Below are 25,753 nucleotides of genomic sequence, written 5' to 3' on the forward strand. Positions count from 1 at the left end.
TGCAAAATTTGTGACTAAACAAAAAGCCTTTCAAAATAATTCCTTAGCTCTATTGAATATCAAGGACAAAAAAATATAGTTGTCAATCATGCACTTTTACAAAATATCTGTAACTTTTGGATGGTGTTTTCATAACAATGTAACATTTGCTTTTAAACCCCGCAGAACTGAGAACTCTTTAAAAAAATGTAAGAGTTAAAATATAATTTCTGGTACTCTTGATTACTGCACCGCAGGATGACAAAAAACTGGGGATTAAGTCCTCACACTTGGCATCCTATTAAATGACAGTTTTGAAGTAAATAGCCAAAAAAGATATTATTAGGGGGAGGGGGAAAGGAATCTAATTCTAGTAAGAAGTTTAGTTATAAAGATTCAGTCCCTTTTAAAATACTGTTGAAAAATTTTAACATGGTACTTAGAACTGTAGAAGCTTGTTCTAAAAATTAGGTTAGCACTGCACTCCAGCATATATTGTCCAACATCTTTAATTACTTTTTGCTCAATGGATTTATTCTTTTTCCAATTACAGTAGATGGATCAGGTACAGTTCTAGTATTCATTTCCCTATAGTTGTAACTCCCTTCATTTGCAGTAGAAATGATGAACCACCAAATTCATATTCCAGGAAGAGAAGAGATGCTTTAATGATGGCCAGAACCAGAGGACTCTGAAACAAAGACACAGTTTAGGCTGTTCAAACAGTAAAGCAAATCAATTCAGGAATGTAGTGCAGGTCCTAGAACTGACAACTATACTTACATCTGAGCACAAGAATTAGCTATTCAAATAAAACACTACCCTCAGAATATGTACATCAGTAAATGTAGCAAATATTAAAATTTCTCTTTTGCAAGTTTTAAAGCCCTATTACAGTCAACACCTATTCTTCCTTGGTTTTGTTATGGTTCTTCCAGAACTGAAGTTTATTTACACTATTAGTCTGGTACTAGGCAGTATTTTCTTTTATTGCACATTTCAAAATGTAAATAATGTTTGCATGTAAAATTCAACTGTGGGCAAATGGGTTCTCTCTCATGGTGCAGAAAGTGAACTGAGATACAGCAGGTCATGAAAAAATAAACTCCAGTGTGATGTCAGAACAAACTGTCCATAAATATCTAAACACTACTTTATAAAGATGCAAATTCAAATCACAAGTTTGTACTTTCTAGTTTCTTGATAGCTAAAATAGCAGGTACTCTTGAAATCATGCTGATTTAAGTAATTCCATTAAATGGTTGTTACTATTATTTGAAAAAATTCCTTGCCCACACAGTCAAGATATAGAATTTCCATTTTACTCCTAAAACCTACACAAACGATTATTTATGTGCAGATCCACAGCTGTTTCTAGGATATAAAATTACCAATACAACCAAAATTACTTATTTTGAAGTAGTCTTTAAACATTTGCTAAACCTGTAACTTAAGCCCCAAATTTATCTAATGTAGAATATTCTGAACTAATTTTTACTGTATTTATTTAGAAATTATATCAAGGTACTAGGTATCTAATACTTACTGCTTGCTGATGATTTTTTGCCTGGGGAAAAAAAGAAAAAAAATAAGCTGAACAATGACAATTAAAAATATATTTCCTATTTATTTTCATAGATTAATTTTAATTAGCGTATTATTAGGTTAAACAAAAATTGAAAGTGTACAATATGTACTTCCCATGGTACATTTCTGCAAACTTTATATTAATTTTTAAAAGTTGTTTTTAATTAACCAACACTCCATGCGTTTAGAAATTACAGTCATCAAGATTTCTATTATAATTCAAAAGAAACTTTTATGCAATTTTACTATTTTACATAATATATAGGTATGTACACACACAAGATATGGATGTAAACTGAAGTGAAACGTTGGCTTTAAAATTTTCCTTTGTATTGTACATTACCATTGTAACTGTTCTCCTAAAACACTGGGTCACAATGATGAAAAAAAAAATTCTTCATAAGGAAGACTGCACAATCTTTTATAACAATCTCCATCCTTGGAAATACTTAAATTATGAATGAGGTAATAAGCAACCTGATCTAACTGGGATCTAACTGCTTCAAGCACTGGTTTGGACCAGGTGAGCTCAAGAGGTCCCTTCCAATCTGATTTATCCTACAACATATTCTTCTGTAATTCCATATATTATTTGCAAAATTATCCCCCAAAGTGCAGAAAGGGCTCCAGCTATTAAAAACTATTTTCCCTTTCAAATAAAGCTTAATGTACAGTTGCCATTTATCCAGGTTTTTTGGCCCTCAAAAATCTATGTCAGGTCATGAATTAACGTAGCATGACATGAGGACAAGCTTGAAAGACTCTGTCCATCTTGAACTCTCCTTGAAATAAAAGGTTAAAACAAAAGTTAAAACTTTTTTTTTCCTTCCTGTCTACCTCAACTACTCATATTTACTTAATAGTCATTAAGCAGCCATAAAGATCAACTAATTATATTTACTTAAACTTTGAAGTGCAGTGTATCAGGTTTGGAATGCTAACACATGATTTGGACAAAGCTAGAGAAATACTGAGGTAATATCTCTGCTGCTGCCATAGCAAGGGGCTCCTTTATCTAACTTACAACACTTCATTGCTCACAACACCCAGTAAAGGGTTTGGGACTTATTGAGCATAGCCTAAACTGACAAACAGGACCTTTAAAACACTATAATCTCTTGTAGCCTTCTGCTTTAAGGGACTTGGCCCATTCAAATTTATTATTTTTACATTAGATTTTCTGTTTCTTTCTCTGAGAAAGTCATCCAGTGTCACCAAGTAACACACATTCTCATGTTCAGTGATGTAGCTCTCATTTTGAGGTGCCATCAGCCCAAAATACACTTTCACATGTTCATGTGAGAAAACCTTTTTTAAAACAACTTTTTTTTTCAAAATCAAGAGCAAGTAAGTTAGCTCTGCATTTTAAAAACCAATACCTGCATTACCCAATCTTCATAATTTAAGCACAGTTACATTGACATTTGAGTATTTTTGTGCAACCATCTACAATCAGCATTTAAAACACCTAAATTATTATAGGAAAGACCTATAATTAATTTCTTACTTGCTGGCTATTTTCAATGACTTGATTCCAGCTGTGGATATTCTCTTGTATAAAAAAGACTGTAATGTGTGACTTACCCCCATAGGAAATCTTGTAGTAGGTATAAGCTGTTAATGCTACACCAACCCATATTTCTTGATACACAGTAGAAAAGTAGAATCTCATGGGTTTCAATGCCTTTGGAATCATGGCTTGCACCATCTGAAATTTATAAAAAGTGTTGTCATTTTAACTTTCGCAGATGTATTCTTACCTGCTGGACTTTTAACATACATACAGACACACATATATATATATATATATATACTAATCTATCTTTATGTATACACACACACTCCTAATGCATATCAGCAGCAGTTTACAGGTTAAAAAAATCCCCAAGCGTACCAAAGTACTTATTCCAAAGGAAAGAAATGAAAACTGAGAGTTAAGGCTACAATTTATGGGCTAACACAAAAAAAAAAAAAAAAAGAAAACAAAGGGTTAAAAGATGAGTCAACAGAAGATTTACAGAGCAGCAACAGATAGATTTCTCTCTATCAGTGACAGTTTTTTCCTAAAGTTTCCAGATTCCCTTAGGAGGAAATCTCATTCCAGACAAGCCAGAGAGGCTCCATCCTTGCACTACCAATTTAACCTCCCTCCCTCGCAGCTGTCTCTTCTAGCATGGTAATTTCTACTCAAAATAGCAACATAAATGATGTTAAGCTAATGAATTCATGCTTTATCATAACTATCTGACTTTCAAAATATGCCCCAAGAGCAAGAAGCCTGTCAGTGTTAGCAGTTTATTCCTTTCCATGCAGCTTTGTAAGACAAAGAGAAAACTGTGGGAGGTTTTTAAAATAAAGCTTATCCTAACTCCCATAAATGTTAGTTCATGCTTGCACCACATGCCCTGAGATACCCCAGGTTTTATGCACACCCAATAGTCACTATTGACGCTTATTACAACCCAATAAAAGCAGCTATACAAAGCATATGGTAAACCAGAGACCCAGGAAAGAAGCAGAGCTAACTTCTCTGAGGTAATGCTCACTTATCTGCTGTTATTAAATGTAAAACATCGTCTGCTCAAGCATCTCCTCTCTAGGAGGAGAGGGCGCAAGCGCAGCCCCTGTCAAGACAACTGGAAAATCCACGTGTTTCTTAAAGAATTAAAGCAACTTTGAGGCAATTCGTATATAATTACAGACAAACCCACATTTACATTTGTTTATGGACAGTCATTTCAGTAATTTATGATTGTGGCAAAAGATCCTGAAACACCTTTGTGCTTTCACCAACACTATTAACGACACTGCATTAAGGACACTGCTCACCTAAATTTCCAGCGTTTGTAGTTTCAGATGAACAGTGGAACACAAACAGTTACTTTGCTATAGCAGAATATCAAGACATACTAACAAAGAAGGAGACTGACCAGAGCAGGAAGGGAAGATTTCCCCACCGCTACAGAAAATAGGGAATAAGCGCTGCTATTTCCACTTAACACCGTGCCAAAACCTGGCAGAGACCTTCCCCCAGGGCCTGTGAGGCCGCGATACCGTTCTGAGTATTTTTTTGCCTGCTATCTACCCGGAACAACGCTGTGTTTGCTGTCTCCTTGACCTCCCCGGCACAACCCGCCGCAGCCCGGGGCACTGCCCGAGCCCCGAGCGGCTGCACGGGGGCGGGAGGGTAACGGCGAAGTTCCAGCGCCGCGGGCCGCGCTCCCTTTCTCCCTTCTTCCCTTCCCAGGCTGAACCAGCGCTGTCCCCACCCGAGACACCCCCGAGCGGTGCCCGCCAGGACTCAGCCGGGCTCGCCGGGCCCAGACCCACCGTGCCAGGGGAGCGGCGAAGGTCACACTCGGGAACGGGGACGGGTCCGCTGCCGCCGCGGGGCGCGCCGGGAAAGGACGCGCGGCGGCCGGGACGGCAGCGCCCCCTATGGCCGTGGAGGACCGGAGCGCCCTCGCACCGCGGCGGTGCCGGCCCCGCTGCCCTCGGAATCACGGAATAGGTCAGGCGGGAAGGGACCGCAGTGAACACCTGGAACGACCTCCCTGACCGAGCGGGGTCATCTCAGAGCACGTGGCACAGGATTACATCCAGGTGGTTCTTTAATATCTCCAGTGAGGGAGACTCCACACTCTCTCCGGGCAACTTGTTCCAGTGTGTGGTCACTGCACAGTGAAGTTCGTCATGTTCATGTGGAACTCCAGTGCAGCATTTTCTGCCCATTGCCTCTTGTTCTATTGCTCGGCACCACCGAGAAGAGCCTGGCTCCTTCCTCTTGCCACCCTTCCTTTAGATTTTTATATACACTGATGAGGTCCTCTCTCAGTCGTCTTTTCTGTAGGCTGTTCAGGCCCTGAAAGACTCTTTCCACCTTTTTTCATAAGAGAGATGCTCCAGGCTCACAGTCATTATCTGTTGTCCTCCACGGGACTTGCTCCAGGAGCTCCACATCCCTCTCGTACTGAGGAGCACAGAACTGAACACAAACCTCCACATTCCCCTCCCCTAGGCTGAGCAGAGGGGCAGGACCACCTCCATCGATCTGCTGGCAGTACTCCTCCAGTTTAGATCTTCACTTCAGTCCTGCTTCCCAAGGGCAAGCACAGCAGGTGCGGTGCCAGGACAATGCCGGGAAGGGGCCTGTCACAGTCTATGCAGTTCCCTGTGTCCCTCAGGGAACAGCCTGTCCCGGAGGAGTGGGAGGCACCCGCTGGGCCATAATGATGAAGTCTGAAGCACCAACGTTTCCTCCAGGTGTGGGAAGGACAGAGTGACGGGAATTCCAACAATCCCTGTGCTCAGGCATTGTTCTGTGGAGTGAGGGGGGAATGACCGTCCAGGCCTCTCGAGGCTGCAAAAGGAAAACAGAGCTCAGACCTTTATAGTGTGTGTTAAAATGCTTCAGTGGGATCACAGACTGCATTTACTTTTCCTGTGAGTGATTTACATAATCTGCAGGTGTATAGATTTGCTACACAAGAGCTTTGTCACACGGGGCAAACAAGACTGCTTGGATCTTACATGGGCATTTTTTGCATTTAATATAGAAGCATAAGTTATGTCAAAATACTGCATGTATGTCACCTCTTTCATTTAAAACTTTAAAAACCTTTTGATATTTTAGTGAGGAAAATTTCCTTCCTTCTTTAATTTAGGATTTTGAGGCTGATACATTAAGCAGCCAGAGGCTGTGGTATACACCTGTCTCTGCATATATCCTAGATTTGTATTTACTTGAGAGGAACAGTTCTAAAGCAGCCAAACGCCTGCACTAGATTACGTACTCAGTGTGGAGATGATAAATCCTATTAAAGAAAGTAAGGGTCTACTCTGTATTCAGATTGGTTTTCATTATTTACCTGATTTAACAAATTACACTCAGATGTTTGTAGTTATTTCAGAAGAGAGGATGACAGGATGAAAGGGAAGTTCAACAGACACGTTTATCTTAATTCCTATTCTTCTTTCGAAATTCATCCAGTAGGGATGGCAGGCCTTAGTGTTCGACCCTATACTTCTGGTCTGCGCCCATATGTCCTGCCTTTCTAAGGAAGGCTTTAATAAAAGTTGGGGGTCGGTTTAGAGGAACTCGGCGCGCAGCTCCGGGCGCATTGCGGGCGAAGGGAAGGCAGCCCGCGCTGCCAGCGGGGCGGGGCGGTGCCGGTGCCGCGGGGGGCGGCTGGGTGTGCCCGGGCTGGGCTGGGAAGGGCGGCGGCCGGCACCGCGTGCCTGGGCTGCCCTCCCCGCCATGCTGCGGAAACTCCCCGAGGGCCGGAGCCGGGACTGGTTCACCGTCGGCGGGGCCATCACCGCCGTCGAGCTCCTGGGCGAAGAGGCGCGGATCGGCCGCCCCGGCGCTTTTCCCCGCCATCCCGCACAGGAACCGCTGACGGCTGCAGGGTGAGTGCGGGGCGCCGGGCCGCTGTTCTCATGGCCGCCCTCGCTCCTCTGTGCTGGGTGCCCCGGGCATTCCCCAGAGCCAGGGCAGCCTCCTCTGGCTCCCCTGCTCTGCTGGGCCCAGGCTGGGCACAGCTCTTGGACTCCGGTAGCGTTTGTTGCTGATGCGTTTTTGTGCGCCTGATATTTAATGTTGTTTTCCGATTTGCTGCTTAGGTCTGTTGTCTCCGTCATCACCAGATGTGTTGCATGTAGAGTTTACCTTCTCTGAAGTGCAGCCGCACCTAGTCCTGTTGAAAAAACTGTAGAACTTACTGGAAAGGACTCAGGTGCATTAACTTAAAATTCTGATTCAGGTGCATTAACTTAAAATTTTATCAGTGGCAAGTGATAAGTGAGATTCACGAGTTCGTTGCTGTCGTGACCTTTGGAAGCATTTAAGTTACCAGAGTAAAGCAAGTCAGAGGTATCTCGACGTATTGTTCTTTATAGGTTAGTCTCAGATGGGAGAGTTTACATGCAACAAGAAGTCTATGTGTGTTTGCAGAGCAGCCAGGTACATTTGCTTTTCACTGGAGTCTGAATATTGAAATCCAAAAACTACTTTTCCCTGGGTGTTGCCTGGACTGTGGCAGTCCATAATAATCTTGGTGTTTAGAGCAAGTGTGGCAGTGTATCTGTGGTTGCTGTAGAAAAATGTTTTATATGCACTTTCATATAGTATTTTTCAGGATGAGCTTGGTCATAGCTCCAGAGCGAGTGTTTTGGGCTTTATTTTTCCCTGTGTGTTGCACAGCAATAGAGGTTGCTGTATTTCAGGAAGGTGTATTTATCTTAAAAGGTGTACATTGGCAGCTGAGAAGGAATGAACTCTTATTAGTGTAACATCTTGCTATCAGGTAGTCTGATATTTCAGCAGAGACTGTTGAGGCTAGCAGTGTTTCTGTCTGCTTCAAGTGAAGGACAAAACTGGCACCTCAAGATACCTATTCCTTTTTATCTTTCGGTGCTCTGAATGGCTGACTGAGAGCTACTGGCCTTTGTGTAATTAGTTAAAGTTTTCCAGAAGTGACCAGACAAAATTTTACAGTTCTTTTAAGTTATTTCTGTGAATGTGATGCATCAAGCAAGATGTTTTTGACTTTTCAGTCTTTATTTCGGTGGTAGTAACATTTCTGTAGTATTTATTAAGTGTTTGACTCTTTAACCCAGCTGAGTACTAAGCTACAAGGTCTATTTTGTGTATTTTCTGTACACAGGAGGAATAAGCATGATTGATCAAGCCTTGTGTGATGAGGCAGAGGCATATCTTTATTTTTGGTAGGACAGAAAGCTCTTTCCACTCACAAGTCTTAGCAGATAACCTGATTGTGAGTTTTACAGTTGTGTTAGTAGGGAAAAAATTATTTTTACAGGTTTGGTTGTGTAAGTTTTTTTTTTCCCCATGTCTGAGTGGGACAGAAGTGATATGCATCTAAAATGACCATTTATGAAAGCATGGACAGAATTTCTTGACAACAGCTATAAAACCTTTGAGCATAGATGATAGGTGTGTGTCTGTCCTGCCACAAAATGGAAGGAATCTCTGTGAGAAGCTGTGTTTGCTTAGGTGTTTCTTGTTTTCATGCATACTTCTGTTTCACAGCTTTGGCAGTGTGCTTGCATTTGGAGTGTTCTTGCAAAACTTGAAGTCTCTATAGGAAGTTTAGATTCGAGTGGTTTAGATTCAAGCAGGTTAAAGGAAATGCTTGTATTTTATTCACTGGCTTCTTAAGAAAGAGTTCAAGGAGCTGAAAACAAAAGAATTTTTCCTCATTTGTTGAGGCTGCTTGTAGCATAATTGTCTATTTTCTTCAAAGTTCTTTTTGTTTCTTGGGAGAGTCAAAACCAAAGTTACTCAGATTTTTGAAATGCTTATTTATGGTTATTAGAAGCTGGATATACAATTACTGATGGACACTTCCGTGCCTACCAGTTTTGTCTAAATTTATATGTACAAATTTGTGGGTTTATTACCAGATTGGTAATAACAGGTGTGTTATTGCACACGAGTGTGTGTAATAATACTTTACAGAAATGTTACTGAGATTGTTTAATGAGATCTAAAAGCCTCGTGTCTCCCTTAAAAAGACATGTGGAATGTCTTTACTGATGATGCCTCATTTTCCAAGGTTTTAAGATTCTTTTGCTTCCTGAACTACCTCTAGAATAGCAGTATTAGTAATTGAGGTTGTTGGGGAAAGGTGGTAGAAATAGAAACCATAAAATCTGACTGGAATTTCTGCCCATAAACAACTCATTGATTAACTTTGTAAATTCCTTTTATTATGTTTAACTGAAAGAAAAGAAATTTAAACCTTTAAATTTTTCCTTGGTATCAACACAACTGTGTTCACATTAAGACAGTTAAGGGCTTAATTGTGTAAAAGGTGTCTATTAACTCTTTTATTTCCTGCATCTCATAGGTGTACGTTTCACCAAGTTAGCGCCTTTTTGAAGCTGAATTACTGGCTGGGAATACTGCATGCTGTTTGCTTTGCTTGATGCTTGTGCAGGTGGGAGACCCTGCTGTCCTTTGGAATTACTGCCAGTCACCTTTCTGTCACCAGGGTGGTTTGTGGTGGCTGCTGCCTATTGCAGAAATACCTGCTGGCTCAGTATAAGGAGCAATGTCGTTTTAGAACACCTCATGCAAACTGTGTAGGGCATAAATGTAAAATACTTAAGGAAGCAGTTGCTTGGACAGTGGTCTCCCACAGGGTGGTGGTGACTGGTCTTCAGCAATCTTACTCCTGTCTGAGGTAGCTGAATTCCAAGGGTAAGCATAATTCTAGCAAATGCCTTGTGTCAGCTGCTGAGCTGAAGAACAGATTTTCTTGGCAGCATGTTGAGGTAAATCTAACAAATTTCTTTAAAATATATTCAACATTTTTAGTTTGGCTTCTTGCCCTTACCCCATTGCTTTTTCTATGCTTTTCTCTCCTTTTTAACTAGAGAGAGTATATAACAATTTGGTCAGGGGGAAGTGTTTGTACTCCACCAAGTTCCCTACATATCAGTATTTGAAAAAATAGCCAAAGTGAGTCCTTAGATGATGGCAATTTCTCAGCCTTTGGATATTTTTTTCCTGTACCTTCTGCAGTTCTCCTTTGCTTTCTCCTCCTCCTTTTCCCCCAAATGCAGACACTAGAACTGGATGCAGTAATCTGATTAAAACATGCATATAAAAGTAGGTGAGCCTTTCTGTGCATTTCCCTGGCACTATATAGGGGTTTAACACTGAATTTGCTATGATGCCTGTCTATATTTTTAAACCATTGTGCAGCAACTGCCTTTTAAAATATGGCATAGTTGATAGTCCTTCTTTCTGAATTTGGAAAAATGCATTTGCTCATGTTAAAATTAAATTGAAGTTGCAGAGTGTGGATAATGGGTAAGTTGTATCTGGGGTTGTCTTCTTGTGTTTGTTTTCCCTACTCATTTTCGGTGATTGTTAAGGTAAGTGGATCTTCCATGTTACTGACCTTTCATTTTCCCTAAGTGAAAATTTGGAAGCTGCAGTTTTAGAGTTTTTTTACCTATTTTTTCAGTTAGAGAGCTGTGAGGATGCCATTTTAAGAAATAAACTTACATGAATTGCAATTGCAGGAATCTTGCACATTTGACCACTTCAAAGCTATCTGAAACCAGCATTATGAATGTTAATTCTCAGAGTGATATTAATCTTGCCAATGCCTTTTAAATACTCAGTACCTGCTACCCTCTTTCCTCTAGGAAAGGTACTTTATATTTAATACTTGTGAGAGATTTATCACTGTGGAAAAATCTTCCTTTGAATCTCTTGCTGCCCTCATGCAGGGATTAGATTAGAACTGCAGGAGGAGAATCTCCAGCTCCTTGTGCTGCATCAGTGGGGCTGAGCAAGTTCAGCACAATCCACAAACTGACAAGAAGAGAGCAAAGAGTTTACAGCAGCTGTGAGTGCAGGTATAAGAAGTTGGCATGTCCCTGTGAAGCTTTGTGTATTTAGTTAATAGGAGGTGGAGGGGCTAATTACTTTTGGGATTGAGCTGCAGCTTTTATTCTTTTAAACCTGTTAGAAATTTTTGGCTCTAGTCCTCCAGTCTTTGTCCTTTACGTGGATGTAGGAGTTCTCATTGTTTTGTCTTTTGTGAATATTATGTTTTATTTTTCTACGTGAAATATTCTCTATATAATAAGCTTTTCAAAGACTTTTAAAAACCATTTTAAAGAAGTTTTAAAAGTGTTTAGTAAATGATTGTGCCATTTGTTCCTCCAGTTTATTTTGCATTATTAGTAATTTTTTTCTGGAATGGAGGATACAGCTGTGGAGCATAAGATGCCTTAAAGTTGTTTCACCAACTTGATGAAATCTGATTGGCTTCTTCAGTATGTTTGAAGACAATACCAGAGGAAGCAGTTTAGTTTATGAAATAGTGTATTCTGTGAATTGGGCCACGTGAGTCTTGCCCATATTTTCTGATCCAGCAGACAGATCAGAAGCAAATACAGAGAAGAAGACATTATATGAAACATGTAAAAACTTGTTACAGTGATGGGAGCACAATTGGAAATGTAGCCAGCTGAGTTCTGGCATATGTTTTCATTGATTTTCTGCTCTAATTGCCTGCTGTGACCGTGACTGCTATGTATGTGATTAATCTTGTAAAACTTGGTGAACCCACAGTGATAGATCATGGTGGCTGAGAAACATTAGATGTTGTTATGTGTAAATTTAGAGTGAACACCTTATGTGTTGGAAATCATCTGTTGGCTCCTCGGCTATTCTAGAGACGTACCATCTGATTTGGTCAAAATATTAAGGGTTTAATGCAGAATTTGGGTTTCAGAACAAGTCAAATGAAAAACAGCTATTTAAAATTAAATAATTCAATATTTTTTTTTAAAGAATAGAGAGCTAGTTGTTAAATGCTGTTAAATATTTAGTGGTTTTGTTTAGCTGTCCTTCACATACTTCAGCATGTGCAGAGCATAGTTAGGAGAAAAACCATAGAAGTAGTACATGCAGCTGAGTTCTGTCAGTGTTTACATGCAGTTATGCTTGAAGTTAAGAAATAATTATTCAGCTCCAGAAAGTATTTACCAGTTTATTTAACTGATGTTATATTAAGCCATTTCTTTTACACAGTATAAAGTTCCCATAGAGCCTAAAAGCTATGTGACAAACACAGAAGTTTTTGTCTAGCACTCTGTGGATTGATGCTGTTTCATCAGAATATCTTTTTTTGTTGTTTAAATACTTCTAGCTCTATATGGCTGATAATTAAACTGCCTCAGATTTTTTTGCAGAAACTTCTACATTTTTTTAAAAGGTGGCTTCAAACACAACAACTCTTAAGAAACTATAAAGGTAGAAGGTGAGTAGATACTTAAGTTACTGCATACCATACAAAGGATTTTAATTTCTAAACTTGGAATAAAAAGGGGAGCATGTCACATTTCTTACTCCTGTGTGTCTGGATGGCAATTACAACAAAGGAATGTGGATGGCTACATATCTTCTTGAAAGTAACACAAACCAACTTAACTTGATGGGTAGTAGTAGGGTAGATTCCAGATTCTGTGGGAGAAGGTGGGAAACATGCTTTGTGTGTTTTTGTCGACATAACTCGAGACCGTGGGGATTTCATCTTTGTCCGACTTGTTGGAGCTGTCACCACGCAGACTGAAATGTTCAGGGCAATTTGTATTCCATGCATCTACCAGCTGCTCTGCTTGGTTTTCTCTCTCAATGGTGGTAAGAAAATCTTTTAAAACTTGCTTGAATATGTAGACTATTTCCCACGGTAAAACATCATTTTCTGCCAGAACTTCCCGAAATCTAGGCAAAACAAAAATTGAAATCTAATCATCGGCACTGAAAACTTTTCTCTTTCCTCTCTGGTCATTTGGGGGTGGGGAAGGAGGAAATGACTTGAGTTCTAGTGTCATTTTTTTCCTTGCTGCCGCATTTCCCCACTCACTTCCCCCAGAAGATTGTAAGAGGAAAAGAGCTCTAACAATCCACTGGATGTGCTCCAGCTATTGTGGATTGAAAGCAGTTGTAATTGGGTAGGCTCTTTTTTTTTTTTTTTTTTTTTTTTTTTTTTTTTTTTTTTTTAAATATTTTTTTTTCTTCTTTGGCCCATCTGGGTAACTTGATTCAAACTGACTTTGCCCTTAGGTATATTCTGGGCTTTAAAAGGCAAATGGACTTGTTCTGTCATTTCTGAGTCCCTAGAAAATGTACTTAAAATGCAGGCATAGGAGAATTTTTCTTCATAAAATGTGTGGAGGGATTTTTTTTTTTCTTAATTTATACTGATTTTCAGATTTTTAGAAGCTTTCTGGTATTGTAGACAGCAAGGCTGGATTTCTGCATAATGGTGCATTGCATTAGTTGTTTTATTTGTATTTTAGTTACTGGGTTGCTATTTAATAAATAGTGGGGATAAGTAATAGGAAAAATAGGAAGTATTGAAGGGTCATACGAGATTTCCCTTTGTTTGGATTAGACCAGGAAAATCCTGATTTAAAACTTCCTTCAAGTACAACATATTCAAGTGAAGATTTAATTCCTAAAACAACTGTAAAAATGCTCTCCAGTTGCTGGTCATTGCTACTTAGGAAGAGCAGAGCCAAATACAAACTTTGATTAGGTAGAGAAACATCTTAGTTGTGCTAGAGACCTCAGAGTCAGGGAAATACGAAACAATTACCTGCTCAGAACAGTTCCTGTTTGGCAGGGCTGGATTTGAGAGCACAGAACTTCAAGCTGCCGTTGCTCAGTAGCTGGAATTGTTGCTTGAGGGTTTTGGTAGTTCTTGAGCCAGTTGTAATCCATGCCAGGTTTCTGGACTTTTTGTTCATTTTCGATCTCTTGCACTAATCTTTCACGCTCTTTCAGGTGCCATTTCAACTCCCTCAGGAGGGTTTTTGTCACTACTTCTGATCCAGGACATCTTGTGGATTTGTAGGAATCAGTTTTTGACCATTTCATCCAACCAAAAAGTGGCATTTTTAAGCTGGGGAGAGGAAAAAAAATAATTTTGCTTGTCTGTCTAACTGATTAGTTCTTTTTACCTGTAGACTTCTTTCTTAGGAACTGAATGGTTGAATGAAACTTTATTAATGATTAGAATAGTTTGCTGAACAAAATCACCAGGCCATAATGAAATATGACAAGTCTTGCACTTACAATATTTCGTGTCTCTTTTCTGTGATAACATACTCTGTTGAATTTACAACATTTGAAAGTACATATCTGTCGCCTTGGAAATATTTAATATTTTATCCGTAGTATACATGAGTTAAAAAACAAACAGTGAGGAAACCCCTAAATCCCATCATGCAAGTTAACAAAAAACCCCTCAAACCTCACAAAAAGCCCAACTATATAAGAACACTCTATCCCAACAAAACACAAACCCCCTAACCTCAAAAATTTGAACTTACACATATATTTAAAAATGAAATTAATTGATTAGTAAAGTGCTAAAACTCTGCTTGATCTGGTTTTACAACTTATGTATCAATTTTTATTTAAAATATTTTAATTATTGTTCACATAATCTGGAGACAGAAATCTGGTAGAATAGACTTCTGATTTGTACTTTGTAACAAATCATGCACTTAGAAGCATGCAAATTAGAGTAAAATAACATAAATTACCTTTGCAGTTGTCTGTGAGCAGTGTTGTTTCAGGTGAATTTGCTTGAAGGTCTCTTATTCTAGCATATCCCGTTTGCAGGTTCTTGGTACTGCTGGAAGAAAACAAGGGTTTTTTTCTCTTTTCTCTTTTTTCTATTTTCTTTTTTTTTTTTTTTTTTCATTTACTCAAACTGTGCCCAGAAAAAATGACTTTCTGTACTGAATATGACAGTTTAAGTTTTTCTGCTTTTAAGGTTCTTTTTCATCCTCCATACTGGAGAGAAGCAGTAATCCATTTAACCTAACATGGTCTCTCAAATACTTTCTCCCAAGTCCATTAAGATCTCCTACCTTTGAATTGAGTTCTGCCGATGGCAGCAATTTGAAAAAAGATGGTAACAGTTTCAAATGCTTGTTGCTAAATCCATCCAAATGTATTGTTGGTAGTGAGATGAATAATGATAGTCTGAAGCAACTCCAGACGTGCTTGTAGCTAAAGTTAAGGCTGTCGTATGATGTGATGCTTGGCTGTGCATAGCTGTAGGTCACAGTTTAGAGCTGTATTTTTATGCCCGTAGAGTGCTAAAAATAACTATGTTGCTTTTATCATCAAACTAAACTTTCAGGCCATTGAGATGCTGGAAGACTTATCTCCCATTAGAGGGGGATCAGGCTGTTCTGCTGTCATTTTTAAACAGCTAAGAATAGTTTTTCTCTAGTAAAGATCATCTAAAGCTTTTGTTAAGTGAGTGTTGACAGAGGAGAGGTATTTGACAGTTGCTCGGGATTTTGTCGCTACATTAAATGTTTCTTCCAGCTGAATTTCATCAATCTCATGGTTCTATACATTTTCATTACTGTGCATAGCTGTTAGCATTTTTAATTAACATTTCAAATGTGTTTAAGGGAGCCAGACTGTAACACCTACAGTTTGCCATGAAAGACACTGTAATCTAATTAAAGGAATAGAATGATAAGGAGATGCAAATTGAGGTCAAACTGATCTAAAAAGCCCAGAATCGTAAGTCTTACCATAGACACTGCTTCTCTCTCAAGTGGCTGTCAGCTTCCTGCTCCTTGCTTCCTTGATGAATGTTTTGATCAAATCCATTTTTAAGGTTCATTCTCGGGGATGGCACTGTGCACGCTAAAGGTCGCTGAAGGAGCCATTTTCCGTTCCAGTTATCTGGTCTCTTCCTATTAATCTAAGCAGTAGCCATGGTATAAGAAACACTGCCTTTCTTCTTGCCCTTCTTCTAACCAGTGTCTGTGCCCCTCTTAAGTATTTTTCAGCCCTACTTTTCCCCCTCCATGGGTGTGTTGAGCAGTTGGGAGAACAAAGGTTCTCTAAATTTGTTCTAGATGTCATGCAACATAAAGGATGACGTGTATGGCTGTTATTAAAGCTGATACTACTTATACATTGGAAAAATTCAAATGTCAGTATTAATCCTCTTCAACTGGAAGGTTTTCACATTGCATTGAATGTGGTACTATGAAAAAGGAAGGGAGCTAGGTTTATGATGACAGAACTGTCCTGACAGATTTTCAGATAAAATTAAAATGCTCCTTGCCACCTCCTTTACAGCACAGTTAACATGTCACCACTTTTTTCCACTGTATCAATCTGCAAGTAAACTGCTGTACAGTGTAAAACCATTATCATGTCTTTGCAAATTAGAGATGCATACTGGAAGGTGTGCAAAGTCATTAAATGAGAAACCTACAACTTTTATTTTTCAACCTAATCTTTGGTTGCATCATTGAAGATTCAAGGTAGGATCCTGAGGATCATGTGTATTTTTCCATTGGTAGGAGAGCATTAAAGCTGAAAATTTCTATTGCTTCTACTTTTGTATGCAGTTCAGGTGTGTGAAGAGATGGCTGCTTATGTGGGGCTGGCTGTGGACACTGGACTTCAAAAGTAGAATGGTAATTTATGCAGTTTCTAGCCCATGGTTAATCCTGGAAAATTTGAGAGTCAAAATTCTACCCACTGTTTCTAAATGTAATCCTGGATCTAAAATGCTGTGTCAGGGTGAAAAATTTGGCTTGACTTTGGCTGATAGTGGGTCTGTTTCCTAAAGGCACTGTGAAGTTTGTCTTTATTAGTAACTTAGTTAATTATGTCTCAGTGGTCAGCTTTGTGCATCCCCAGTCAGAACAAGGAGCATTCCCTGGTGTGTGTGGCAGAACAGCTCCTGTAGTAATGAGGTGGCTTTATTCTGTTGCTTTCTTTTACCCTGAATATAAATTATACACAGTTCTATTTACTTCTTGATTTTCCAGGGTGTATTTAGGGAGTCTGTTATTAGTTCTTATTTGTCTGAGGTGAAAGGACTGTCAGTGTGGGGTTAGTACCTGTTGTGTTAAAAGAATTCCTTAAGGTAATGTTTGCACCCACGGTGATTTGTTTGTTCTGGGTATGGTTTGTATTGAAGAGCTGCAACCAAACCCAGCATTTTTGCAAGAACCCTCATTTTTGGAGTGGTTTTGTTCTGCCATGTGGGTGGCTTGGTGTGAAAGAGTGGAAGTATGGTTCATGGCTGTATCAACCTGAAAATATCTGGTACTCTAAATCTCATCTGTTTGGGGAATTCCTCTTTTGTCTCCTCCTGTTTGACATCACAAATGTGAGGGAGAACTTGAAAATTAAGATGTAACTTAGAAGTATTGCTTTTAATTTTTTTTTTGACAAAGCCAATTTGAGTAGATGTTGGTGCTGAAGAGCAGTTTGTTCAAAACCAGCTCCATTTAACAAAATATTACACTGATGTGAGCATCCAGGCATGATAAATGGTGAGAATGGCTGGAAGAGAAGCTTCTTATTCTTGTCTTTGGAAAATTTTATGATGTCTGTATATCATGTGAGATGCTGTTGACTATAGCAGTTGAAAGAAGCAAGAAGTATAGCTCTCTTGGTGAGTGAGACTCAATGTGACACTGAGAAATTCTTAGTTGACCAAAAGTGCTGATAGCAGATCATGAGCATTGCTACCTAGCTAGCCTTTCAGCACACTGGGGTGGTGTTGCATGTTCCATAATTCTTCCCATTTCTGTTGATAATAATCATATGCTGTGGTTTGCTGCCACAGATTTTGTGTGAGGGGCTGGTGATTATGCCCAGTAGACACCTAAACACCACACAGGCCCTTGATCACCTGCTGGTCCTCCTCAAGGGAATAGGGAATGAGGAGTGGAAGAGAAAAGAAAAAAGCTTGGGTTCAAAATAAAAGCAGTTTTAAGAAGTGGAAAAAGAGAGAAAGAAGACAAAAAAAGTGATGGAGAGGCAGCCCCACATCTCTCATGGGCAAACCAATGCCCAGCCGAGTTCTGAGCAACAGATGGCAAACTGAACTGAAACCCCACTCTTCTCCCTTTTTGTTGCTGAGCATGACTCTAAATGGCTTCTCTCTGGTGTGTGTTGCCTTCCTGCTTGTGCCCCTTCCCAAATCCTTGTGCACCCACCAGCCTGTTTATGGGGAGCAGGGGAAGATGTAGAGTGAGAAACAGAAAGGTCCTGGATGCTGTGCAAATGCTGTTCTGGAGTAACTAAAACATTTATTTTCAGAAGTACTGATTTGGTCACAATTCTAAAACAGCATCATAGTGCAACTATGAAGAAAAAAACCCCTATCCCAGCCAGGTCCAGAACAGTTACAAAGGAAGGTTGCCAATGCTCCCATCATCTGGGCAGAGAGAGATTTCAAAAATAATTTATCCACAGCTAACAGGTTGGATGGTTTCCTTTCATTTATAAGTGTAGTGCTGCTCTGTGGGTTTAATCAGCTTGGTAGTGTATTCTTCTTTTGATTGACAGAACAACTCACTCTGGCTGTTCTGGGCAGCAGACATATGGTGAGTCTACCTCTTCTGGCCACTTGAGACAGCATCTGACTACTGCTTTTGTTTTTTTAACAATTATGGACAAAATTTGCTATGAGCCTACACAAGAGGCCTCTTGGTAAGGCTCCTTGTTTGGTCTTCTGCTGTGACAGTGAGCAGCAGAATAACTTTCTGTCAGCAGTGTTAGCTGACAGAAGTTTCTGTAAGCTATCATTGCATGCTGGTGCTGAGTTGAATAAAAACAGGAAATGTTTGAGGCTGATTTCTTCCACTTGGACTGTCTGTAGCATTAATGTCTCTGGTGCTGATGACACATCACTAACAGGCAGGGGAGTTACAGGCATCAGTTTGAAATTGAGGCAGTCCTGCTTTTAATACTAATCTTCAAGAGCATTCTTCTAAATTCAGAGCAGTCTCTTGCATTTTATTTTTCTCAGAGATTTGTTTAATCTGGATTTTACCAAGTTGGTAACCAAATGCAGGAAGAGAAGCTCATCAGCAGCTCATCTCCTAGAAAAGTCCAGTTCTTTGAAGCCCAGCCTACTGACATAAAATCCCAGGGTCGAAGACAGTAATTTGGAGGATTTGGGCTGTTTTATCCTGGCATTTATGCTTTTTATGTTTCTTGGATTTTAAATGTGGATAAGGGGCAGAGCTTTTTGTTTGACATATGTGAAATATTTCTGAGTTATTGAGTTTCCATAGTCTATCCAAATCCAAATATTAGCATTTGAGTTTTTCAGGATTTTACGAAGTTTTTTTAATGCTTCCTCTTTCTCCCCCTCCCCAGCTAGTTAAGGTTTTAAAACAGGCAATCTGAATTACACCTGAGGAAGAGCTGTGCAAGCCTTTTAAAATGCTTGAATATGGAGACTTTATCACTAAATCTAGCAAATTACATTTTAGAACAGCTCTTTTACTGGAAAAAAAGCATACACCTAACTGATTCTTAGAGTCTTGAAATAACAAGTACTGAGTTTGTGAAATCTGTATTTTAGTTTTTAATATGTTACATTTATTCTGAATTCTATTAATAGTCTGTTTTTGCAGCTGAAATGTAGATTTTGAATGACAGTACATGATTTAATTGAAGTTAGTGTACTTCTGCAGGTAGAACCAACCTTTTGTATAGAAATCCATCTTCCAGTTAAAAGGAAAGTAATTTTTAGTATGTCCTTCAGTAAACCCAGTGGAAGGTTATTTACTGTCATGGCAAATGTTCAGTTATGTAAAGTGTCACATTACTTTAGTTTCAGAAGAGAAGCTTTGAAACAGTCTACTGTGTATATCTTACTAAAATTGTGCAGCAAGATATTGTTCTGTATGTTATGAGGCTAAGTGTTTTTTTCAAGTGATTTCCCCCCTCCCCAAAGATCTGTAAATAGGTGAGTAGTTTGTGTGCGTGACAGAAGCCATGACTTGGGGCAGTCCTTCTCTTGTGATCTGTGAAATGGGTGACACTAGCTTTATGTTCAACTTCTAGTCCCATGTGCACTGGATTTTTTGTGTTAAATGAGGCAGAACATAAATAAGCAGAAAGTACATCTATAAGAATTTTTGAAAACTCAATCCCAGGAGACTTTGATGTTTCATTTTTGTCTCTGAGATGGACATGTTCCAGAAGTTACATGGCCTTGAGTAGAAGCTTCTACCTCAAAATTAAGTGGTTAATAGAATATTTTTTGAAGTTGGATAAGCAAGCATCATAACCCTTGGAATTTCATTGCATGTTTGGATATTTTCTTTATACATTTAGGTATGCTGCATAAGCAATTTTAATTTTTTTTTTCAGGGAGTAAGACTGCATGTGTCTATTAGTTTAATAAAGCTTTTTTCAAGCATTTCTTCTAGAAGTGTTAACTATGTTCACTGTAGGCATTGGCATTGCAGTTCATGCATGTCATTGGAAAGGGCCAAACAAATTACCTGCCACAGTTATGGTGATATTGGGCAATTGATTCTATTTTTGGCAGCTAAGTGTATGCAAAAATGCTTTGGTTATTATTTCAAGTGCTCAAATACAAATATTTACTCATTATACTTTGTTATGATGCCTTGTTGACTTATTAGAGGTCATTCTATAGCTTGAAGAAAGACCTTTCTCTGGCTCAGTTTGTGTAAAGAAAGGCACCCTCAATGTATTTGAAAGCATTTACAATTGTTTGTGTCAACAATTTTTGGTTTTAAACTGTGTTTCCCTTCTATTAATTCCCCTGAAGTGGCAGCTGTATTTAATTTTATGTTTAAAAATACCTTGTTTCAATCAATTGCTCAAAATTAGCTTGACTGGACTTATGTACCAAGACCACTCACATTTCAGAAAAATGTTACAGTTGTTAGAATGAAGAAAGAGTAAACAATGAACCCTGCTACCTCACAAGGCAGTGTTAATTCTTTTCCAAGAAGAGACATGTACCTCTTTGTCTTGATGGAAGGGGTCCTGCTGGCCACTGCTTGTCAGGTTCCAAGTCCTGTCTGCTGCTTCTGAGAGTGTTTCTGAAAATGGTTAGGTCTTGGAATGTACACACCTACATGGGTAAATCTGAGGATGTAGCAGGAGTTACTTATTGAATGAAGTCAGTGATTGATTGTGTTCTCAGTGCTTTATAATTCTGTCTGCCTTCTTCCACTTGGGGTGAACAGAATTTCACACATTTTCAGATTCTGCCATGGAGATCTGGCCGCTTTTGAGGATGAAGTATGCCCTTGGTATGAATCAGGTTCACTTACTTTGTAAAATGAGGGGCAAGGAAGAAAACTCAGAATATTTAAAATCTCCTACATTTCCTTCAGTTGGTGACTTCAAATTTCAGTGATTGTGTTAGTCACAAAAATGCTTTTTACTGCTTCTTAATTTGGTGGAGTTTTGACTGGTTTGGATGTGCAGTTGAAAAGGCTGGACTCTGGAAATCCTGAGGAAAATACATTATAAAATGTACTGAAGGTGGGTTTTGACTGTCAGGAGGAATAGAAATGGGGAAGGAATAACTGGTGTGTGGGACAGACAGGTGATTCTTAAGTAGAATCCAGAAAAGTCCCTTCATTTGCATTGCTGTTTTCTAGCCTGGAATGGATTTGCATTTCTGAATCTTGTTATTCTTCTGCTGTCAGCAAATTTTGCTGAAAATCATTATATTTCCACCTGAGGGAATTTTTTCTGTTTATCCAGGTATATAGGATGATCCCCCTGCTAATGGTGTCTTAATGATTACTTGGAAGGATTATATATGATTCTGGTGATTTAGGAGAGCTCTAGGGGGCTTTATAGTAATTTTTTTCCATTTTGCTTGAAACCCCCCATTATTCTGTAAGCTTTTAATTTTATTAATACAGAAAAGTACATCGTTAAAACATCAATAAATGGTATAGAGAAGCTTATTTGTTCATTTCATATTCCCATATGTAATTTTTCAGTTGCATATGATTTTCCTCAAGACTGGAGCCTGATTTGGTACGTCAAGTGCACAATGTTTATTCTTAATGACTGGCTATTAAATATCTTGTTTATTCATTGTGTAGCCTGAGGTTCATTTACTGCGTGCTGTTTTGTGAAGACAGAAAACCTAATTCTTGAAATAAAATATTCAGCTGTCCAAACAAAAAAAAAAAATTAATCTTTTCTCGGGAATGACTGAGGTCACGCTGTCCTCATTTTCCTCAAGCTGTACAGGCAAAGGTTGAAAGCTCGCACACACAGATATACATGAACATTTCTGGGAGCCTGTTTTGGACTCTTAAAAATTCCAAGAGAGATAATTAATAAGTTTATTGGTTTATTTATGTAGTTATTACTATTCCTCCTCTGTTCCTTAACTGATTTCAGCTCCTCCTTAGATGCTGATGGATCTGCAAGGTTTAACTGCAAGCAAGGAGCACAGTCCTGCCTTTCCCAGCCTTAGCCCCTCAGTGGGAGTTTGCTGTTGGTGATTTCCTTGCTGTTGCTCCAGGCTCTGACAGTCTGGCAGTACCTGCTCCTCTGTGACAGCCCTGCCCGCTTGCCCTGCATGGCTTTTCTCCTCATGGAGAACCTAAGGACAAGTTGCATTTAATGCATAACGTGGTTTTGTTTTCAGAATATGTGTGTCCAGTGCATTCAGTGAGGCTTCAGGTTTATGGAAGAGAAAAAATAATTGCTTTTGTCTGTCAAAATGTGTGTAATATGTGCATACAGTGCTGCCCAAGTGAGATTGTTCAACCAAGCTTCATTATGGTATTTTCAGCTACTGAATGCTTGACTTTATTACCATCATTGAATTTTTAGGTTTTGTTTGTGTTTAATATGCACTCAGTGGAATATCCTACATTGCAAGCAGTCAGATACCATGTGTATGGATATTTCTAAATATTTTTGCAGATTCAGACCTTTTGAGGAGTGTTTTAGAAGGGTTTGAGTGATGAAGTTGGATGTGGGCAGCTGTTGCTCATGTTGCCATTTTGCAGTGGGGTGCAGTTCTGCTGAACTTTGCATTAAGAAGTACTTGAGGTCTGGGGGAAATTGCTGTAGCTCTATGCCTAAAATATTGTTAAAATTGGATCAGAAGCTATCTCCTAGTTTGTTGGCAGCACTGGGTGACAAATACTTGGTGTCCTGTTCTGAACTGGGCTGAGTAGCAGAGCCAAGCTGGCAGAGTTTGCCTTGGCAAGAAGGTGAGTGCGCAGTGGCATCAAAATCTTGGGAATTTCCCTCTGTTGAGAGCTGTGTGATGAGTGCCATGTTAAAAATCTCATGTAGTTTTCAGTGTCATTTTTTCTGGTGTCAGCATTGCCTATTTTTTGGGACGAGAAATAAACACTTCCACAACACTGTTCTTTCATAAAACTTAGAAACAGATTTGCTGTGCCTTCATGAATTGCTGCATAGGTAAGGATTGCACATGGCCCAGAGTTGAAGTTAATGTGCAAAACTGTAGTTTCTGTTTTATTTTTAAAAAATCACTTTTGGTGTTTACAAAGGTTTCTATGTTTAAGTTCACCTGTGATTTAATAACCATACAATCATTGTTTACATGTTGTTTATTCTCTAGTGAATTTCATGTGAATTTCTTCACACTGTTTATGTAGAAGAGACTTCTGAAAATCTCACTTAATTACATTTATATCATGATTAATGTTTCTTGTGTGTAACAGATTTCCATAAAATTCAGTGATTATTCAAATGAATGTAATTTTTTTCACTGACCACCATCATTTCTTGGCTTACTGTCAAAATTTTTTTCTTAAAAGCAATGAGATGTTTGTATTTCCTCCTGTCTACTTCCCCTGTCTCCAGGGAATCATGCAAGAATTACATGTATTTTCCTAATTGTATGTGTCAATAATTGAAGAAACAGCTATTTCATCTTTGTTCAGAAGAAATTGTTGTCTTTCATTAGAAGAGAAATTCCTAGGGATTGAAGCCTTACAGGATGGTTTTTTGGGAGCTCAGTCTTTTTGGGTGTAGACAAAAAGATGCAATGTGGCATTTTCCTCAGGCTAGTATCTAGATGTGTAGACTAATTTTTTTTCTGAAGTTTGTTTATTGAGGTAGTTCCTGCATGACATGGAGAACTTCCTATATACTGCTGTTATTTCCAGAGATCCCAAAGACTTGTATTAGGAAGCACTTACTGATTCATCACTTCTTTCCTCTTCAGATTGCCTATCTCACAGAACATTGGAACTGAATATGCTAAAAAATACAGACAAGGAGAGGAACGAGAACTGAATGTAGCTGGAAATTATCAGCTTGTCTATAAACCAGGTAAAAAAAGAGCTAAAATTATTTCATTCCTGTTACAAACTCAGGTATACCTGTCCTTTTTCTCCCTGTTGTCTTTATGCTATCTCCCTCTCTAAATTGAATGTACTTGTTTGTTTATTGATTTATGTGCATTAGTTTGTTATAGATAAAGCATGGTATTAAAATTCAGCTTATTTTCTGGAAACTACAATGTGTAATGCTGTTGCACAGGTAAGTGTTCATACATCTGGCTTGTTATATTGATAAATGTAGATATAGGATTAAAATGAATCTGCAAGGACAAGATAGCACTCATTAGATTCATGCCTTTGTTCCGTTTTCCCATTTTCTATTCATATTCTTTGTGTACTTGATTGTTGCTTTGAGCTGCCTTTAGAGAGAATTTCAATTGCACTTCTTTCCTAGGAGCTCTGGTAAAAGCACTGTGAGGCTGACTCACTTGTCAGGGCAGCTCAGCTTCAAACTCTTACTGTGCCTCCTAATTTCCAGATTTGTTAATGCAGTTGATTTCCTGAGAAAAGGACGTTTATGTTTTATCTGTTCTCTCTGTCATTCTCTTAATACTTTCTGTATACCTTTGCTGGCATACCAAAATATGACAAATTGAGAAATTTTCTAGAAATTACTGTTTTTCAGTGCATCTGCAAATTCTCTGGCCTCTGGAACTCAGGCTGATGGAGCCACTTGTGGGATTTGTCATCAGCTGAGATGGAGTAGGGGCATTTGTTTAGCTCACCATGTGTAGTGTACCTTGTTTACTGTCCTAACCACAAAATGCTCTCTTGTTCCCTTGATGTTGCAAAAGTTTGTGGGAGAGGAAGTATTAAAAGTTGGAAATGGGGGAATAAAGAGACTGGAAGGAGCTTCCAGTGTTGCCATTCAGGAATGACATTTCCTGAGTTCTTCATTTGCTTTACTAGCAAAGGAGACACAGCAACAAGTTGAGTAAGATTAAGTTCTGTAGATGTTTCTTTAATAATACAGTGGTATTGATTGATGCAAGGAAATACCATAGCTTATTCAGTGTCTTTTGCTTACTAAATAAGAATCTTGTATAAAAGGCTAGCAACTTTAGCAGCACTGGTGGCCTGCATGACTTTGGGACTGATGCTAGCAGTGTTCTTTTTGTGAAAGAAATGCCATTATAACTTGGGCTTTTTAGGAAATATTTCTGTGTAGTTGTCCTGGTACTTTATTTTATAAATACCTTTTTTCTCTTGGTCTACCCTAAAATATTTGTCCTTGAAATTTCACCTTCCAGTATTAACTCTTGCCTTCCAGTTGTAACTTACTGAAACAGCATCTAGTTGACAAACAGCCATAAACATTATTAAAGTATTGACATATTACATAATCTCTAATTATTAATGCATTAGATATTTTCCTCAGTTTCTTGCTCCCCCTTCCTTCCCCCTGTTCTGTTCTTTGTCTGTCTCATTGTCTGAACTCTCAGTTGCTTCAGGAGCTGTTCTGTGCAGTGTTGATGGCTGCCTGCTCTCATCAGTGCTCTGCTGCCAGCAGTGT

At 38.9% G+C, this 25,753-nt stretch overlaps 2 protein-coding genes and 1 long non-coding RNA gene across 4 annotated transcripts in view; 1 reads left to right on the plus strand and 2 right to left on the minus strand.

Annotated features, from left to right (window-relative positions):
* Positions 1-472: 472 nt before the first annotated feature.
* On the minus strand, positions 473-4,622 carry LOC132075106 (uncharacterized). The gene is made up of 4 exons (XR_009418715.1): positions 4,396-4,622; positions 3,151-3,274; positions 1,526-1,546; positions 473-670 (listed from the first exon to the last, which is right to left on the minus strand). It is a non-coding gene; the product is annotated as an uncharacterized LOC132075106 (long non-coding RNA).
* Positions 4,623-12,085: 7,463 nt separating this feature from the next.
* RD3L (RD3 like) lies at positions 12,086-15,175 on the minus strand. Of its 2 annotated transcripts, none has more exons than XM_059475301.1 (4): positions 14,995-15,175; positions 14,665-14,756; positions 13,713-14,018; positions 12,086-12,835 (listed from the first exon to the last, which is right to left on the minus strand). In XM_059475301.1, exons 3-4 carry the CDS (start codon positions 14,009-14,011, stop codon positions 12,538-12,540), a joined length of 597 nt encoding a protein of 198 aa, XP_059331284.1. In that variant the 5' UTR covers positions 14,012-14,018; positions 14,665-14,756; positions 14,995-15,175; the 3' UTR covers positions 12,086-12,537. The 2 variants fall into 2 exon arrangements, with proteins under 2 accessions (XP_059331284.1, XP_059331285.1); XM_059475302.1 differs by having other exon boundaries at positions 14,665-14,753; positions 14,995-15,119.
* Positions 15,176-24,127: 8,952 nt separating this feature from the next.
* The window catches only part of TDRD9 (tudor domain containing 9), a 52,467-nt gene continuing 50,841 nt past the window's right edge, over positions 24,128-25,753 (plus strand). The window contains exon 1 of the mRNA XM_059475303.1: positions 24,128-24,229. The gene's annotated coding sequence lies outside the window, so the exon portion shown is untranslated. The remainder of the gene's footprint in view (positions 24,230-25,753) is intronic.

The sequence above is a fragment of the Ammospiza nelsoni genome, chromosome 6 (assembly GCF_027579445.1).
Source record: "Ammospiza nelsoni isolate bAmmNel1 chromosome 6, bAmmNel1.pri, whole genome shotgun sequence".
NCBI lineage: Eukaryota > Metazoa > Chordata > Aves > Passeriformes > Passerellidae > Ammospiza > Ammospiza nelsoni.